This window comes from Sarcophilus harrisii, chromosome 3, assembly GCF_902635505.1.
Source record: "Sarcophilus harrisii chromosome 3, mSarHar1.11, whole genome shotgun sequence".
Lineage (NCBI taxonomy): Eukaryota > Metazoa > Chordata > Mammalia > Dasyuromorphia > Dasyuridae > Sarcophilus > Sarcophilus harrisii.
In genome coordinates, this window is record NC_045428.1 from 498504432 (window position 1) to 498522911 (window position 18480).

Here is an 18480-nt window from a genome sequence, read left to right on the forward strand (position 1 = left end):
TATATTATATTTATTATATTATATTTATATTATATTATTAGATAAATTTCTCTTACTTCTTTTAGGGCATTAATTTTCTTATCTATAAAATGAGGTGAGATTAGATGATCCTTAAGGTCCTTCCCTTTCATATCTAATTTCAAGATTCCTAGCACACTATTTGTGCTAGGATTCTATTACTATATGAATTAAAGATAACCAAAGTAAAAATCATTTTGTAGAAGTCCATCCTGAACAAGTGAAATTAATACAATGAAGAACAATCAACAAGCATTTATTCATCGTTTGCTAAGTGCCAAGCACAAGGCTAAGTGCTAAGCATTCAAAGGAAGACAAAAAACAATTTTCTTGAGAGAAGCTCAAGCTCACTGACTATTGTGTAAATTAACATGAAAACAACTATATATAAACAAGATATATAGAGGGAAAATTGGGGACAATCTCAAAGGAAAAGGAGCAGAATTAAGGACTGGAAATGACTTCTTGCATAAAGTGTAACTTCAGCTAAGACCTGAAAGCAGACAGAAATTACAAATGAGGAGAAAAAAGTTGTAAGCATGAAGGATGGCCAATAAAAATGCTCAGAGTTGTGAGAAAGAATACTATATATGAGCAACAGCAATGAGGCCAATCAGTAAGTCACTTAGTCATTAAACATTTATTATCTTCTATATATCAGATAAGTACTAGGGATACAAAGGAAAGGGGGAAAAAAATCTCATTCTAATCAGTGAAAGAACATAACTATGTATAAATAAGCTGTATAAAGGATAAATTGAAATTAGCCAATAGAGAGAAGGCATTAGAATAAGAGGGATCAGTAAAGGCTGCTTGTAGAAGATAGAATTTAAGCGGAGTCTTGAAGAAAGCAAGGGAATCCAAGGAGCAGAGATGAAGAGTTAAGAGCAGGATAGCCGGTGAAAATGCCCAGAATCAGTGAGAGAGTATCTACTATGAAAGAACAAGGAGACAGTGTCACTGTATCACATCTACTAACTGAATGACAATAAAGGGGAATCTAAGAGGAAGGGGGACAAGAAAACTGGAAATGGAAGAAGAGCCAGGATATAAAGGGTTTTGAAAGATAGGGGATTTTATATTGATACTGAAAGTGAAAGAGAGCCAGTGAAGTGCCAAGTATGGGAGGTAATCTTTAAGATCACTTGAGGGCTGAGAGACTTGTGGAATGGAGACTAAGACCAGGCTACTGCAATAGTCCAGGTATGAGGTGAGAAAGGTCAGCCAGTGACAACGTCAGAGGAAAGAAAGAGGAGTGCATTCAAGAGCTAATATAAAGGTAAATTAAACAGGCCTTAGTCCACATAGAGAAAGTGAGGCACGGATGATAAAACTAAGTCGCAAGATTGAGTGATGGGGGATCATGGTGTCCTAGATAGCATGATGTAAGTTTAGAAAGGGAAAGAATAGGGTAGGGCAGTTTACTGGTATTGACTGAATAGTGAATCCATTAAACCTATGCTTAAGGAATATCAGGTTGAGAGCTGAGTCCAACAACTGACTGGAATGTGGAGGTTTGTGAGAGGGAGACCAGCCAGCAATTGCAAAAATCTAGTGTGAGGATGGAGCCTGCACTAAAATAAAGGTAGTATGATTGCTAAGAGAAAAACTGAAGCATTTTAAATTTGCTATGGCTTAAAACAGGACAAATGTACTGCTTAATTTGGCCAAAAGTAGTATGAAAAGTTCGTTCCTTCTCTTTTCCCACTTACTCATCTTCACCCCAAAAATGAGCCCTCAACAAGGGCTCATATAGCCACAAGTAAAGTGAAATTTCAACTTGATTTGAAAATCTGTCTTACAAGTGGCAAACACAAACACACACACACACACACACACACACACACACACACACACACAAGCACACTCACAAATTTATATGTGTCAGTTAATACTTTTCCAAGGATTTCAAAACACTGAAACCTCTTGCTGAAGGTAGAAATATATTAAACTCAGCAATGGAAATCAGGAGTAGAATATAAAAACAGACATTAAGATAGAAAATAACACTCTTAAAAGGAACAATCACAAACAAAATAAACTTTATTTTGAAGAGAAGATTAAATAAAAAGAAAAGACACTAAAAACTAAAGAGACATCCATCAATTAAGGAATGGTAGAACAAACTGTGGTATATAAACAATTGGGGTCAAGAAATGTTATGAGGAGTAACAAAAGACACAATTTTAGAGAATCCTAGGAAGCAGAAACTGAGGCAGTAAAGAGAGCAGAATAAGGGTAAAACAATAATTCATACACTTGTAAAGAAAAACAACTCTAACAAATTTAAGAACTCTTTATCACAGCAATGACCAATCACATCTCCAGAGGACCTATGAAAAAGCATGTTGTTAACCCAGCTCCTGAGAGTCAAGGCATGGATTCAAAGAATGTAAAAAATACAAAATTTTGGAAATGGTAATTATATGGATTTGTTTTATTTGACTATATTTATGTGTTACAAGAGTATTTTGTTTTCAATTTTTAATTGGGGAGGGAAGTAACAGTGGTGGGGAAGGGGAAGAGATAAAAAGAAAAAAATGGATAATTGAATTATTTTTAAAAGTACACAGAAGAATACAGATGGAATTTCAGAAGGAAGCATCCACAAACAAGACAGTTTTGAAATGAATGAATTGAATTTGTTTTTTTTATTTTTTCTTGTCTGGAATTCAAAGACCTGCATCACCTAGTTTTGTCATAAATTTCCCGTTTTCTCAGGAAATAAATTACTTAAATAGTCTCACTGTAGAAAAAGACATAGAAAAAGCTATTAATCAATTCCCTAAAAAAAAATCTCCAGGGTCAGATGAATTTACATGTGATTTCTACCAAACATTTAAAGAACAATTAACTCCAATACTATATAAACTATTTGAAAAAATAGCGAATGAAGGACTCCTACCAGATTCCTTTTATGACACAGACATGGTACTGTTACTTAAACCAGGTAGAATGAAAACAGAGAAATTACAGACCAATTTCCCTAATGAATATTGATATTGATTTCCTAATGAATCTTAAGTAAAATACGAGCAAAGTGACTACAGAAAGTTATCCCCAAGATAACACGCCATGACCAAGCAGGATTTATACTAGGAATGTAGGGTTGGTTCAATATTAGGAAAACTAATAATCAACTATATCACTAACCAAACTAATAAAAACCATATGATTATCTCAATAGATGCAGAAAAAGCATTTGATGAAATCCAACATCCATTCCTATTAAAAACATTAGAGAGTATAGGAATAAATGAACTTTTCCTTAAAATAGTCAGTATCATCTTTTTAAAACCATCAGCAAGCATCATATGTAATGCAGACAAACTAAAACCATTCCCAACAAGATCAGGAGTGAAACAAGGTTGCTCATATCACCATCACTAATCTTGTATTACCATCTAATGTTGTATTAGAAATCACTAATCTTGTATTACCATCTAATATTGTATTAGAAATGTTAGTTTTGGCAATAAGAGAAGAAAAAGAGATTAAAGAAATTAGAGTAGGTAATGAGGAAACCAAATTATCACACTTTGCAGATGATATGGTATACATAGAAAACCCTAGAGAATCAACAACTTTAGCAAAGTTGCAGAATACAAAATGAATTCACATAAATCCTCAGCATTTTTATACATCACTAACAAGTACAACAGCAAGAGATACAAAGAGAAATTCTATTTAAAATAACTGTCCATAGTATAAAATATTTGGGAATCTATCTGCCAAAGGAAAGTCAGGAACTATATAAACAAAACTACAAAATACTTTCCACACAAATAGATCTAAACAACTGGAAAAATATCAAGTGCTCTTTGATAGGTTGAGCAAATATAATAAAGATAACAATACCACCTAAATTAATCTATTTATTTAGTGCTATACCAATCAAACTTCCAAGAAACTATTTTACAGACTTAGAAAAAAATAACAACAAAATTCATCTGGAAGAATAAAAAAACTTCCTTTTCTTTAATGCTTTTTATTTTTCAAAACATATGCGTAGACAATTCTTCAACATTAGCCCTTGCAAAATCCTATGTTCCAATTCCCCCCCCCCCCTTGTCCTATGCCTTCCCCCCAGATGGCAAGTAGTTCAATATATGTTAAACATAGTAGCAATATGTTAAATCCAATATATCTATACATATTTATACAATTATCATGTCACAAAAGAAAAAAAAGTAACAAAATAAAATGTAGGCAAACAACAACAAAGAATTTTTGAAAATGCCATGTTGTGAACCACACTCAGTTCCCACAGTTCTTTCTCTGGATGCAAATGACTCTCTTCATCACAAGGCTATTGGAACAGTCTTGAATCATCTCATTGTTGAAAAGAGCCATGTTCATCACAATTGATCATCATTTAATCTTATTGTTGCCATGTAAAATGATCTCCTGGGTCTGCTCATTTCACTCAGCATCAGTTCATGTAGGTCTCTCTGAAATCATCCTGGTGCTCATTTTTTACAGAACAATAATATTCCATAATATTCATATACCATAATTTATTCAGCCATTCTCCAACTGATGGGCATCCACTCAGTTTCCAGTTTCTTGCCACTACAAAAAGGGCTGCCACAAACATTTTTGCACATGTGGGTCCCTTTCCCTCTTTTAAGATCTCTTTGGGATACAAGCCCAGTAGAAACACTGCTGGGTCAAAGGAAAAGCACAGTTTGATAACTTTTTGAGAATAGTTCCATATTGCTCTCCAGAATGGTTGGATCCATTCACAACTCTACCATCAATGTATCAGTGTCACAATTTTCCCACATCCCCTCCAACATAAATCATTATCTTTTCCTGTCATCTTAGCCAATATGAGAAATGTGTAGTTGTATCTCAGAATGGTCTTAATTTGCATTTCTCTGATCAATAGTGATTTGGAACACCTTTTCATATGACTAGAAATAGTTTCAATTTCTTCATCTGAAAATTGTCTGTCCATATCCTTTGATCATTTATCAATTGGAGAATGGCTTGAATTCTTATAAATTTGCATTTTTAATGCAAATAAAGGTGGCCTAACTGGACCAGACCTAAAACTATGTTACAAAGCAGTGGTCATCAAAACCATTTGTTACTGGCTAAAAAATAGAGTAGTTAATCAATGGAATAGGTTAGGTTCACAGAACAAAATAGCCAGTGATTATAGTAATCTAGTGTTTGACAAACCCAAAGACCCCAGCTTCTATGATAAGAACTCACTTTTTGACAAAAACTGCTGGAAAAATTAGAAACTCGTATGGCAGAAACTAAACATTGAGCTACACACAACACCATATACCAAGATAAGGTCAAAATGGGTTCATGATAAGAGACATAAAGAATGATGTTATAAACAAATTAGAAGAACATAGAATAGTTTACCTCTCAGATCTGTGGAGGAAGAAGGAATTTGTGACCAAAGAAGAGATGGAGATCATTATTGAACACCAAATAGATAATTTTGATTATATTAAGTTAAAAAGTTATTGTACAAACAAAACTAATGCAGACAAGATTAGAAGGGAAGCAATAAACTGGGAAAACATTTTTTACATTCAAAGGTTCTGATAGGGACCTCATTTCTAAATTATATAGAGAAGTGACTCATTAATAAGAATTCAAGTCATTCTCCAATTGATAAAGGAAAAAATAGAAACTATTTCTAGTCATATGAAAAGATGCTTTAAATCACTACTGATTAGAGAAATGCAAATTAAGACAACTCTGAGATACCACTACACACCTGTCAGATTGGCTAAGATGGCAATAAGAGATAATGACAAATGTTGGAGGGGATGTGGGAAAACTGGGACACTAATACATTGTTGGTGGAATTGTCAATGAATGCAACTACTCTGGAGAGCAATTTGGAACTATGCTCAAAAAGTTATCAAACTGCATACTCTTTAATCCAACAGTGTTTCTACTGGATCTATATTCCAAAGAGATCTTAAAGGAGGGAAAAGGACTTAATGTGTAAAAATGTTTGTGACAGTCCTTTTTGTAGTGGTAAGAAACTGGAAACTGAATGGATGCCCATCGATTGTAAAATGGCTGAATAAGTTATGGTATATGAATGTTATGGAATATTATTGTTCTATAAACACAACCAGCAGGATGATTTCAGAGCCTGGGGAGATTTACATGAACTGATACTAAGTGAAATGAGCAAAACAAGGAGATCATTTTACATGGTAACAACAAAATTATACAATGATCAATTCTGATGGATGTGGCTCTCTTCAATGATGAGATGATTCAGACCAGTTTCAACTGTTTAGTGATGAAGACAGCCATCTACACCCAGAGAGGACTGTGGGAACCGAGTATGGTTCACCACACAGCATTTTCACTCTTTTTTTGTTGCTGTTTGCTTGCATTTTATTTTGCAGTTTTTCTTCTGGTTTACTTGATTTTTCTTGTGTGGCATAATAATTGTATAAATATGTATGCATATATAGGATTTAATATATATTTCTACTATCTTTAACATATATTCAACTACTTGCCATCTAGGGAAGGGCATGGGGAAAGGGGGGAAAAATTGGAACACAAGGTTTTGCAAGGGCTAATGTTGAAGAATTGTTCATGCATACATTTCGAAAAATAAAGTTTTAATAAAGAAAAAAAAAGTTTTCAGTCTTCTAGAAATTTTCTCTGGCTATCCTTCAGACCTGGAATATTCTCCCTACAAATTTCTACTTCTTGGCTTCCTTTAAGTCCTAATGGCAATTTCAGCTTCTACAGGAAACCTTTCTTAATGCAAGTCCCTTCCCTCTGCTAATCATTCTCTATTTATCCTCTAAATAGCTTGTTTGTACAGACCTGTTGGCTTGTGGCCTCCCTCATTAGATTGTGAGCTCCTTGAGGGCAAGGCCTGTCTTTAGACTCTTTCTGTATCCCCAGCACTAAGCATAGATCCTGGCACAGGGTTTTCTGGTTAACTGATAAACAATTATCAGAAAAGATTTAAGAATTAAGAATGAATGTTTCATAAGCAAAGTGACATTATATTGGACTTCAATTCACATATAAATAAAACTGGAGCTTCAAAAATGTTTTCACATACAATAGTGATCTATGATCTCTCTGATGTATATTTTCCCTGAATTCCTAAACAACATTATCTTATACACATATTTTCTTTAAATATAATTGACCATGTTCTCAAAGAAATCTTTCAGAAATTGTAAATATCATTTTAGATCTACTTTTTCAAGTACATTATACACACACACACACACACACACACACACACAGTTATATGAAGCTATCAAAACAAAACTTACCAAAGAATTCTTGATCACTTCACTCTTATAAAATTCTAGAAAAGAAAAGAAAGAATAATTAACAGTGAAGAAGAAAATAAAAGCTTTACTCTACTCCCTAAATTATAATCATTTTTCTAGTAAATATTCCAATTAGTCAAATGCTTTTAACAGTTTTTGGAGAGGTCAATTTGCATGCTCTCACTATTCCCATATACCCCTTTAGAATTTTATAACAGTATTCCAAAAGGAATTAATCACCTAATCAACAGTCACAGCATTATTTTTTAAAACTTTTAATAAAGGTTTAGTTTGACAAAAAAATAACTGAAATACATTGCTTTATGGTTTATTATATACTTTCCATACATTATCTTTATATTCTCAAATCAACAAGATAAGTGATACCAATATTATTATTCTAACTTTACAGATTATGAATTTGAAGCTCAAAAAGCAAGTTGTTCACAATCACAAAAGTATCTTGAGTCAGAAGTAAAACTCAGTTTTTATAACTCACAAGACTTGTAATATGATAGAAATAAGGACAAGATCTATAGTTTCTTTAGCATAGGAATTCCTAGGTGAGAACACTCCCTTCACTAATTAATACAGGCCAGTAATTCCTATCCAACTTATAGACAACGAACTGGCTATATCAAAAATGTCACATTCATTTATGGAATATTATTATTCGGTAAAAAATGACCAACAGGATGATTTGAGAAAGGCCTGGAGAGACTTACACAAACTAATGCTGAGTGAAATGAGCAGGACCAGGAGATCATTATATACTTCAACAACAATACTATATGATGATCAATTCTGACGGACCTGGCTATCTTCAGCAATGAGATGAACCAAATTAGTTCCAATAGAGCAGTAATGAACTGAACCAGCTACACCCAGCGAAAGAACTCTGGGAGATGACTAAGAACCATTACGTTGAATTACCAATCCCTATATTTTTGCCTGCCTGCATTTTGGATTTCCTTCACAGGCTAATTGTACAATATTTCAGAGTTCAATTCTTTTTGTACAGAAAAATAATGGTTTGGTCATGTATACTTATTTTGTATTTAATTTATACTTTAATATATTTAACATGTATGAGTCATCCTGCCATCTAGGGGATGGGGTGGGGGGAAAGAGGGGAAAAATTGGAACAAAAGGTTTGGCAATTGTTAATGCTGTAAAATTACCCATGCATATAACTTGTAAATAAAAAGCTATTAAAAAAAATGTCACATTCAAAGAAGAGTATAGTAATGGGAGTAGGGGAAAACTAGATAAAATATTATGGTAAATATTTAACAAAATAAATTAAAATGCAACATATTAATTTGTGAGTTTCTAAGTCAATATGCAACCAATAGGAATCCTTCCTATTTAACTTTTAATACCTTTGGCCTAGAGCACTGAGAAGTTTAAGTAACCTATGTCTTATTGACCTTGAGGTCACCTTTCTATCCATTATGCCATGCTGCCTCTCATATAAGCATAAATGAAATTCAGCCCTTCTTTGTATTGCTTTCATAAATTCTATTCTTACAAAGCCAGATATATAACACAGAGAGCTATAAAAGAATATAAAAGCATAACATAGCTATACAACATACAAAAAATGACTATGCTTTGGATTCTAATTCTAGATATACTTATTCTATGACCTTGAACAAATCATTTAGGTCTCACTTAGATCTCAGATAAAGTTATGTATATCTGATCTTAGTAACTGGTCCAAAATTTAAAGCATCTACCTAAGTAGGTGCTAAATTAAGTATGCTTTTTTTCCCATATATTATCAACAATTACCAACAAGAGATATTCAACAAGAAGTAACAGTAAAAGAAATCCGACTCAAAAAAATTTAGTTTATCTAACAAGACACAAGCAGAAATAATATATATAAAACTAAAAAACACTCTTTATAAAAATAAAGACAGACACAAATAGCCAAAGAAATATTCACTGTTCATGGGTAGGAAATGTCAGTGTAAGAAAAAAATGTCCCAAATGGCTAAATTTTTTATTATGTAATAAGTATAAAATATTTATTACAAAAAAGATAAGAGATCTTAAAGAGAAAAGGGAGGGAGAGAGGGAGGGAGTAAGGGAGGAAGAGAAGAAGGGAAGATGGGAAGGAGGAAGGGAGATCCAGGATGGAGGGAGAAAAAAAGGGAGGGAGGAAGTGAAGAAGGGAGGGAGGGAGGAAGGGAGGAGGGATGGAGGAAGAAAGGGAGGGAAAGATGGAGGGAGGAAAGGAAGGGAAAGAGGGAGGAAGTAAAGAAAGGAGGGAGAGAAGAAGAAAAGGAGGAGGGATGAAGAAAGGGAGGGAGAGATGGAGGGAGGAAGAAAGGGAGGGAAGGAAAGAAGAGAGAGAAGGAAGGAGGAAGGAAAAGAGAGGGAGGGAAGAAAAGAGAGAAGGAGAAAGGAGGAAAAGAGGAAGGGAGGGAAGATGGGAGGGAAAGGGGGGAAGAAGGAAGGAAGAAAGGGAAGGGGAAGGGAGGGAAGGATGGAGGGGGAGAGGGAGAGAGGGAGAGAAAAGGAAAGGAAAGGAGAGCAAAGGAAAGAGGAAAGGAAAAAGGAAAACCTAGCAAAACCAGATTTAAAACTATACTACAAAAACTAATTTTCAAAACAATTTGGTGCTGGTTTAAAAATTAAAAGGTCAATCAGTATAATAGATTAGATAGATAAGAGACAAAAACCACCACAGTAACCTAGTATTTGATAAATACCAAGGACCCCCCCAAAAAAATTGAGTAAGGGATTAATATTCCAAAAAATATTTGCTAGTAAAACTGAAAAATCAGTCTGGCAAAAACAAGGTAGACTAACATCTCACAGCATATACCAAGTTAAATGATATATGGATACAAAGATGGCATAAACAAATAAGAAGAAAAAAAACAAAACACCTTTCCAATCTGTGACTAGGTGAAGAATTCATAAGCAGAGATAGTTTCACATAAAATTTCTTTCTTTTTTTTCTTCTTCTTCTTTTTTTTATTATTATAGTAACTTTTTATTGACAGAATCCATGCCAGGATAATTTTTTTACAACATTATCCCTTGCACTCACTTCTGTTCCGATTTTTCCCTCCCACCCTCCACCCCCTCCCCTAGATGGCAAGCAGTCCTATATATGCTGAATATGTCCTAGTATATCCTAGATACAATGTATGTGTGCAGATCCATACAGTTTTCTTGTTGCACAGGGAGAATTGGATCCAGAAGGCAGAAATAACCCGGGAAGAAAAACAAAAATGCAAACAGTTTACATTCATTTCCCAGTGTTTTTTCTTTGGGTGTAGCTGCTTCTGTCCATCATTGATCAATTGAAACTGAATTAGGTCTCTTTGTCAAAGAAATCCACTTCCATCAGATTACATCTTCATATAGTATCGCTGTTGACATATATAATGATCTCTTGGTTCTGCTCATTTCACTTAGCATCAGTTCATGTAATTCTCTCCAAGCCTTTCTGTATTCATCTTGCTGGTCATTTCTTACAGAGCAATAATATTCCATAACATTCATATACCACAATTTACCCAACCATTCTCCAATTGATGGGCAGCCACTCAGTTTCCAGCTTCTAGCCACTACAAACAGGGCTGCCACAAACATTTTGGCACATACTGGTCCCTTTCCCTTCTTTAGTATTTCCTTGAGGTATAAGCCAGTAGAAACACTGCTGGATCAAAGGGTATGCACAGTTAGATAACTTTTTGGGCATAATTCCAGATTGCTCTCCAGAATGGTTGGATTCGTTCACAACTCCACCAACAATGAATCAATGTCCCAGTTTTCCCACATCCCCTCCAACAATCATCATTATTTTTTCCTGTCATCTTAGCCAATCTGACAGGTGTGTAGTGGTATCTCAGAGTTGTCTTAATTTGCATTTCTCTGATTAATAATGATTTGGAACACTCTTTCATATGAGTGGTAATGATTTCAATTTCATCATCTGAAAATTGTCTGTTCATATCCTTTGACCATTTATCAATTGGAGAATGGCTTGGTTTCTTATAAATTAGAGTCAGTTCTCTATATATTTTGGAAATGAGGCCTTTATCAGAACCTTTAACTGAAGATGTTTTCCCAGTTTGTTGCTTCCCTTCTAATCTTGTTTACATTAGTTTTGTTTGTACAGAAGCTTTTTAATTTGATGTAATCAAAATTTTCTATTTTGTGATCAATAATGGTCTCTAGTTCGTCTTTAGTCACAAATTTCTTCCTCTTCCACAAGTCTGAGAGATAAACTATCCTATGTTCCTCCAATTTTCTTTATAATCTCGTTCTTTATGTCTAAATCATGGACCCATTTGATCTTATCTTGGTATACAGTATTAAGTGTGGGTCCATGCCTAATTTCTGCCATACTAATTTCCAGTTATCCCAGCAGTTTTTGTCAAATAATGAATTCTTATCCCAAAAGTGAGGATCTTTGGGTTTGTCAAACACTAGATTGCTATTCAAATAATGAATTCTTATCCCAAAAGTGAGGATCTTTGGGTTTGTCAAACACTAAATTGCTATAGTTGTCTATTCTGTCTTGTAAACCTAACTTGTTCCACTGATCAACTAATCTATTTCTTAGCCAATACCAGATGGTTTTGGTGACTGCTGCTTTATAATATAGTTTTAGATCATGTACAGCTAGGCCACCTTCATTTGATTTTTTTTTTCATTAATTCTTTTGAGATTCTTGACCTTTTATTATTCCATATGAATTTTGTTGTTATTTTTTCTAGATCATTAAAATATTTTCTTGGAAGTCTGATTAGTGATTGTGTTAAATTTTAAAATTTTTGTACACACACACAAAAAAACTCTTATGTAATTAATTAGAAGCATGGAGTGGAGCCAAGACGGTAGAAAGTAGACAGCTCTTTGTCTAAGCTTTTCCTGGCCTCCCTCAGATCAATACCAGGTCAAGCTTCTGAACAGGTTTTGGAGTTAAAGAACCCCCAAATATTGGGGGTGTAACAAACTTCCAGCCGAAGATAATTTGGAAAAACTTCAAGAAAGAATTGTCTCAACCAGGCATGGACAGGAGAAGGTGGCCCAGTAGAGGCACAATGCAGAGACCTGGGGTGGACTGGTCTCCAAGCACTGGAGGAATCTACCAGGAGGCTCTTGGCCAAAATACAGCAACACTGGCTACTCTGTCCTGGCTCAGTAGCCAAGGGATTAGCAGCTGTGAGACTTCCAACAAATTACAGAAGACAAATAATGAGCTCCTGGAACTCAGCATAATGCAGGACTTGGCTATACTCACCCAGCACAAATCAGCAACAGCTGCCCCAGGGCATCATGAAGCCACTATCGCCTATAGAGGAATATAAGGACAATCTCCCTTTTGCCCTAAGATGAGGGGTGAAAGAAGATTGCGAAGATTGCCTATTATCACCATTACTATTTGATATTGCATTAGAAATATTAGCTTTAGCAATAAAAGAAGGAAAAAAATTAAAGGAATAGACTAGGTAATGATGAAACCAAATTATCAGTCTTTGCAGATGATATGATGGTATTCTTAAAGATCCTAGAGAATCAACTAAAAATTTTCTAGAAATAATTCATAACTTTAGCAAAGTTGCAGGATAGAAAATAAATCCACATAAATCACAAACATTCCTATATGTTACCAACAAAACTAGCAGCAAGAGAGAGATACAAAGAGAAATTTCATTTAACGTAACCATATGTAATATAAAATATGTGAGAGTCTAGCTGGCAAGACAAAGCTAGGAACCATATGAACACAATTACAAAACATTTTTCACACGAATAAAGACAGATATATAATCAATTGGAAGATTATCAAGTGCTCATGGGTAGTCTGAGCTAATATGATAAAAATGGCAATTCTAACTAAATTAATCTACTTATTCAGTGCCATGCCAATCAAACTCCCAAGATCACTATTTGAGCAGAGAAATGCAAATTAAGACAACTCTGAGGTACCACTACCCACCTCTCATATTGGCTAAGATGACAGGAAAAGATGACAAGTGTTGATAGGGATGTTGGAAAACTGGGACACTAATACATTGTTGGTGGAGTTGCGAACTGTTCCAACCATTCTAGAGATCAATATGGAACTATGCTCAAAGGACTATCAAACTGTGCATACCCTTTGATCTAGCATTGTCTCTATTGGACCTGTTATCTCAAAGAGATCTTAAAGGAGAGAAAGAGACCCATAATTGCAAAAATGTTCGTAGCAGCCCTTTCCATAGTGGCAAGAAACTGGATGCTGAATGGATGCCCATCAGTTGGAAAATGGCTGAATGAGTTATGAATTATAAGTTATGAGTTAGAATATTATTATTTTATAAGAAACAATCACCAGGGTAATTTCAAAAAGGCATGGAGAGTTACACAAACTGATGCTAAGTGAGTAGAAACAAGAGAATATTGCACATAGCAGCAACAAGATTATATATTGATCAATTCTGATGAATGTTACTTTTCAATACCGAGATGATTCAGGCCAATTCTGGAAAGAGCTATATGCAGCCAGAGAGAGGACTGTGGGAACTGAGTGTAGATCACAACCCAGTATTTTGTTGTTGTTGTCTACTTGTTTTTTTGTTTTCTCATTTTTTTTCCTTTTTGATCTGATTTTTCTTTTGTAGCAAGATGATTGTGGAAATAAGGATAGAAGAATTGCACATATTTAACAAATACTGTGTTACTTGCTGCCTGGGGGAGGGATGGACAAAAAGGAAAGGAGAAAAAATTTTGGAACACAAGGTTTTGCAAGGATGAATGTTGAAAAATATACTACACACACACATTTTAAAAATAAAAAACATTTTTAAAAGAATTAATTGGAAGTAATACAGTTAGCTAGATTTTTAAAAAATTCTAGTAAGATTTTTTGATAAAGATCATTCATATCCAACATACATGATGAAATGATTCAAATTTATAAGAATATTCATGCCAAAACTGATAATTGATCAAAAGATAAGAACAGAAAGTTCACAACAAAAGAAATTCAAGCTTTCAATCACTATATAAAAATACTTCAAATCAATAATAAAGAAACAGAAGTGTAAACAATTACTTAGGTTTTACCTCCTACCCATTAAGTTGACAAAGACGACAAAAAATGGAAAATGTGATTTTTGAAAGAGGTGCAGGAAAACAGACATACTACTGTAATATTGATGGAAGTTATTGTTCTAGCTCTTTTGGAAAACAAAGTGGATTTTATATCCAAATAGTCACTAAATTGTGTATCACCTCTAATGCAGTGATCTATTACTAGGTCAATACCAAAGGGATCAAAGAAATAGGAAAAGGACTCATATTTACAAAAATATTTTTATCAGCTGTCTTTGTTACAGCAATGAATTGTTATTAAAAGAGTGTCCACCGATCAAGGAATGGTTGAAAAAATTATGACAAATGAATGTTAATGACATATTATACTGTTAGAAATAACAAATGAGATGTTTTCAGAGAATCCTTGGGATATATTATGAGCTAATACAAAGTGAACTAAATTGAACTCAGAAAACATTTCATAAAGCAGCATTTCTCCTTAGACCATGCTTTGAGAACAAATATTATAAATCAAAGAGCCATTAGTAGTACAATGGAAGCCACACCTAGAGTCAGGAAAACTCATCTTCCTGCCTAACACACAGTTGTGTGACTATGGGCAAAGTCATTTAACCCCATTTGCTTCAGTTTCCTCACCTGTAAAAGGAAGTGGAGAAGGAAATGACAAACTATTCCACTATCTAACAAGAAAATCCTAAATGAAGCCATAAAAAATTGGACACAATTAAACAACAACAATTGTAAAGAAAAGCAACTCTAAAATATTTATGAATTTTGATTAATGCAATGACTAACTACAATTCCAGAGAACTTAAATATGCTACTCATCTCCTAATAGAAAGGTGATGAATTTATGATGCAGAATTAAATATATATTTTTGGACAAGGCCAATGTTGGAATTTGTTTTTCTTAGTTGTAATGGGCTGAAGCTCTTGAGTTGTTGTACTGAGGTTGAATAGCAATTGGACAATAAATAGCAATTGGAGAAAGAATGGCCCCACCCACTCTCTGAGCAAGTTTTGATGTGTTGTATAGGAGATGACATAGAAATGATTTGGTGGGTAGAGTGAGAGAGACAGAGGCACTTCTGGCTGGATTCTTGTCATGCCTGCTCTCCCTTCATATTGCCATTCCCCTTCACCTACGCAAAGAATAAAAATCAAGCATTTTCCCTTATTCTGACTCCAGCTGATTTTAATATATTCTGGGTGCTAAACGTGGTCATCACACTTAGCTATTATTTTTGTTTCAAAGGTAATATTTTTATTTCTTGTACAATGCAGAATGGGAGATAAAATGTTGAAGAGTGGAGGAAAACAGATAGTAACAGAATTATCTTATTTATTTTATATAATATAGACATTTTATTATAATAAAATATTATTAATATTATTTAACTGACATGAAATTTAAATTATATTTTTATTAATTTTTATATAATATAGGGGGAAAAAGAGGAAAGAGTAGAGAGGATAAGTGGGAAGCAGAAAAAAGTCCAGAAGTTAACATAAACAAACAGTATAGTTATGAAAGTTACATACTGAATTTATTCTTTTATTTTTGAAGGAAGTTATGCATGTTAGAGATCAAAAGTTTCATATATAATCTTTCTTTTCTACATTATATTTGAAAAAATTCTGCTTTTGATATTCATTAAATTAAGTCAAAAAAATTTAAAGAAAATTGTATGCTTAATTTATTATAGTTGAAAGGAAAAGCAAGTTATATTACCAGATTTGAAATTTCTGTTCTACTTTATATAAAAAAATGTTTTGGACAAAAGTTTTTAAAAATCATTAAAAAATTTAATGCTTCCTTTATTCCATTCATGAAGAAGTAAAAAAGTACTGCAGAATCAAAGAATTTCTAAGTTGGAAGAAGATGTCTTAGTGTCCATCTAGTCTAAACATTCAAAAAGGAATATCCACTACAATATGGTCAACAGATAATCATGAAAGCCTTCCAATGGAGGGGAACTCAATAATTCTCAAAGTAGTCCATAAACTTTTCAATAATTCTCTTTCCAGCTAGTCTTTCTTAATATCAAGCCTATATTTGCCTCTTTGCAACTTTCACCAATCACTCCTAATTCCTTCTTATACATGAATCCCTCATTTAACTCGAGAAGCTAAAGTAAAGCCTAAGTCCAATTAAATGAATAAAATAAATGGTTGGCCTAATACCGTCAAGAGTTAAAAAGACAGACAATGTAAAATGATATAGTTGTTGTAAAGACATCAAAGAATTTATATCAAGGATACATGTTGACAATACTGATAAACTCTTCCTGAAGTTTTCTTTCTTGCCATTGAGACAATGCTCTTCCCAGGAATATAGTGTTTGAGTGGAGTGAAGAATTCACAGATCTTAAGAAAGAAAAATCTACATTCCCCCTCCCCTCTATAATTTATGTTCATGGAGATGCTAGGGGATACATGAAAAAAAAAAAAAAAAAGCCTCTGTACTCTAGCTGACCATTTGGCAAGAAATACTGGGCAACTGTATTCCCAAATTTCCACATGGTCTCTATTTTCAGTGGCCCTAGAAATACAGTATAGTATTAACCCCATTTTAAATTCTAACTTCCCTTCTTTATAATGGCCCTTGAAATACCTGAATTCTGTTATACTTGGAGAGTGCTCATTCACTCCTTGGACTGCTTCACCTCAGGAGCCTTGCCCTCACCATGGAATGAATCTGCCTTATCTAGACCCCGCTGCTGAGTCTCTGACTATTATCCCCAATTCTTTTTTCTTTTAAATTCAATTTTATTTTCAGTTCCAAATTTTCCTTCTCCATCTAGCTTTTCCCATACCCATTGAGAAAGCAAGAAATGCAATATTCATTATAAACATGAAATCATACAAAACATTTCTATCTTAGCCATGTTGCCAGGACAGGGATAAAAAGAACAAGAAAAATAAAGTGGAAAAAAAAAAGTGCTTCAATCTACACTCAGATTTCATCAGTTTTTGCTCTGGAGTTAGGTATTTTTCTTCATGTGTCCTTTGGAATTGTCATGAATCACTGTATTGATCACAGAACTTAGTCTTTCTCAACTGATCATTGTTACCATATTGTTGATACAGTATACAATGTTCTCCTGGCTCTACTCCCTTCACTTTACATTAGTTCATGTAGATCTTCCCAAATTTTTCAAAAATCACCCTTTTCATTTTTTACACCATAACAGAATTCCACTATGATCATATAAGACAACTTATTTAGCCATTCCTCAATTGATAGACATCTCAGTTTCCAATTTCTTGCCACAACAAAGAGTTGATAAAAATATTTCTGACCATATAGATTTCTTTCCACTTTCTTTGACCTCCTTGGGATTCAGAACTAGTAGTGATATTGCTGTTCAAAGGGTCTGTTATAAATATATATATGTATATTAGATAAATATATAAAGGCACAATTTTGTTGCCCCATGGTCATAGTTCCAAATTGTTCTCCAGAATGGTTGGATTGATTCACATCTTCATCAACAGAACGTTATTGTTCCTATTTTGCACATCCCCTCCAGTATTTGTCACTTTCCTTTTCTGTCATTTTAGCCAATCAATGGGGTATGAGATGATTCCATGATTATTTTAAGGTACATTTATCTTAATTCTCTAATTTCTCAAGTGATTCAGAGAATTTTTTCAAGTGACTACTGATTGCTTTTATTTCTTCTTCTGAAAGCAATCTGTTCATACCCTTAAATTGGGGAATGACTATTTTTACAAATTTGGCTCAATTCCCTATATACTTAAGAAATAAGACTCATCAGAGAAACTTGTGATAAAAAATGTTTTCTCAATTTCCTGCTTTCCTACTAATTTTGGCTGTAGTAACTGTGGTGGGCAAAAACTTTTTGACTTAATGTAATCAAAGTTATTCATTTTACCTCCCTTGATCCTCTCTATCTCTTAATTCATTTTCTTATCTGTAGATCTAGCAAGTTTTTTTTTTTCAGTTTTCTTCTAACTTGTTTATAATATCACTCATTCTGTATAAATCATGTACCCATTTTGAGTTTATCTTGGTACATGGTATGAGTTGTTAGTCTTCCATATGCCAGTGAAAAAATGTTGAAAGCAAGTAACAGATGAT

General features: G+C 33.8%; 1 protein-coding gene and 1 long non-coding RNA gene across 5 annotated transcripts in view; one reads left to right on the top strand and one right to left on the bottom strand.

Annotated features, from left to right (window-relative positions):
* Positions 1-18480, bottom strand: part of UVRAG (UV radiation resistance associated) — a 397709-nt gene that overhangs the window by 327120 nt on the left and 52109 nt on the right. For 3 of the 4 annotated variants that reach the window (XM_031961363.1, XM_031961361.1, XM_031961365.1), the window contains one exon: positions 7308-7342. The exons of the other annotated variant lie outside the window; for it this stretch is intronic. In XM_031961363.1, the coding sequence (XP_031817223.1) occupies positions 7308-7342 (35 nt within the window). The remainder of the gene's footprint in view (positions 1-7307; positions 7343-18480) is intronic. 4 annotated transcript variants of the gene reach the window in all.
* LOC116422580 overlaps positions 1-18480 on the top strand; it is a 55508-nt gene that overhangs the window by 4398 nt on the left and 32630 nt on the right. The gene's annotated exons all lie outside the window — the stretch shown is intronic.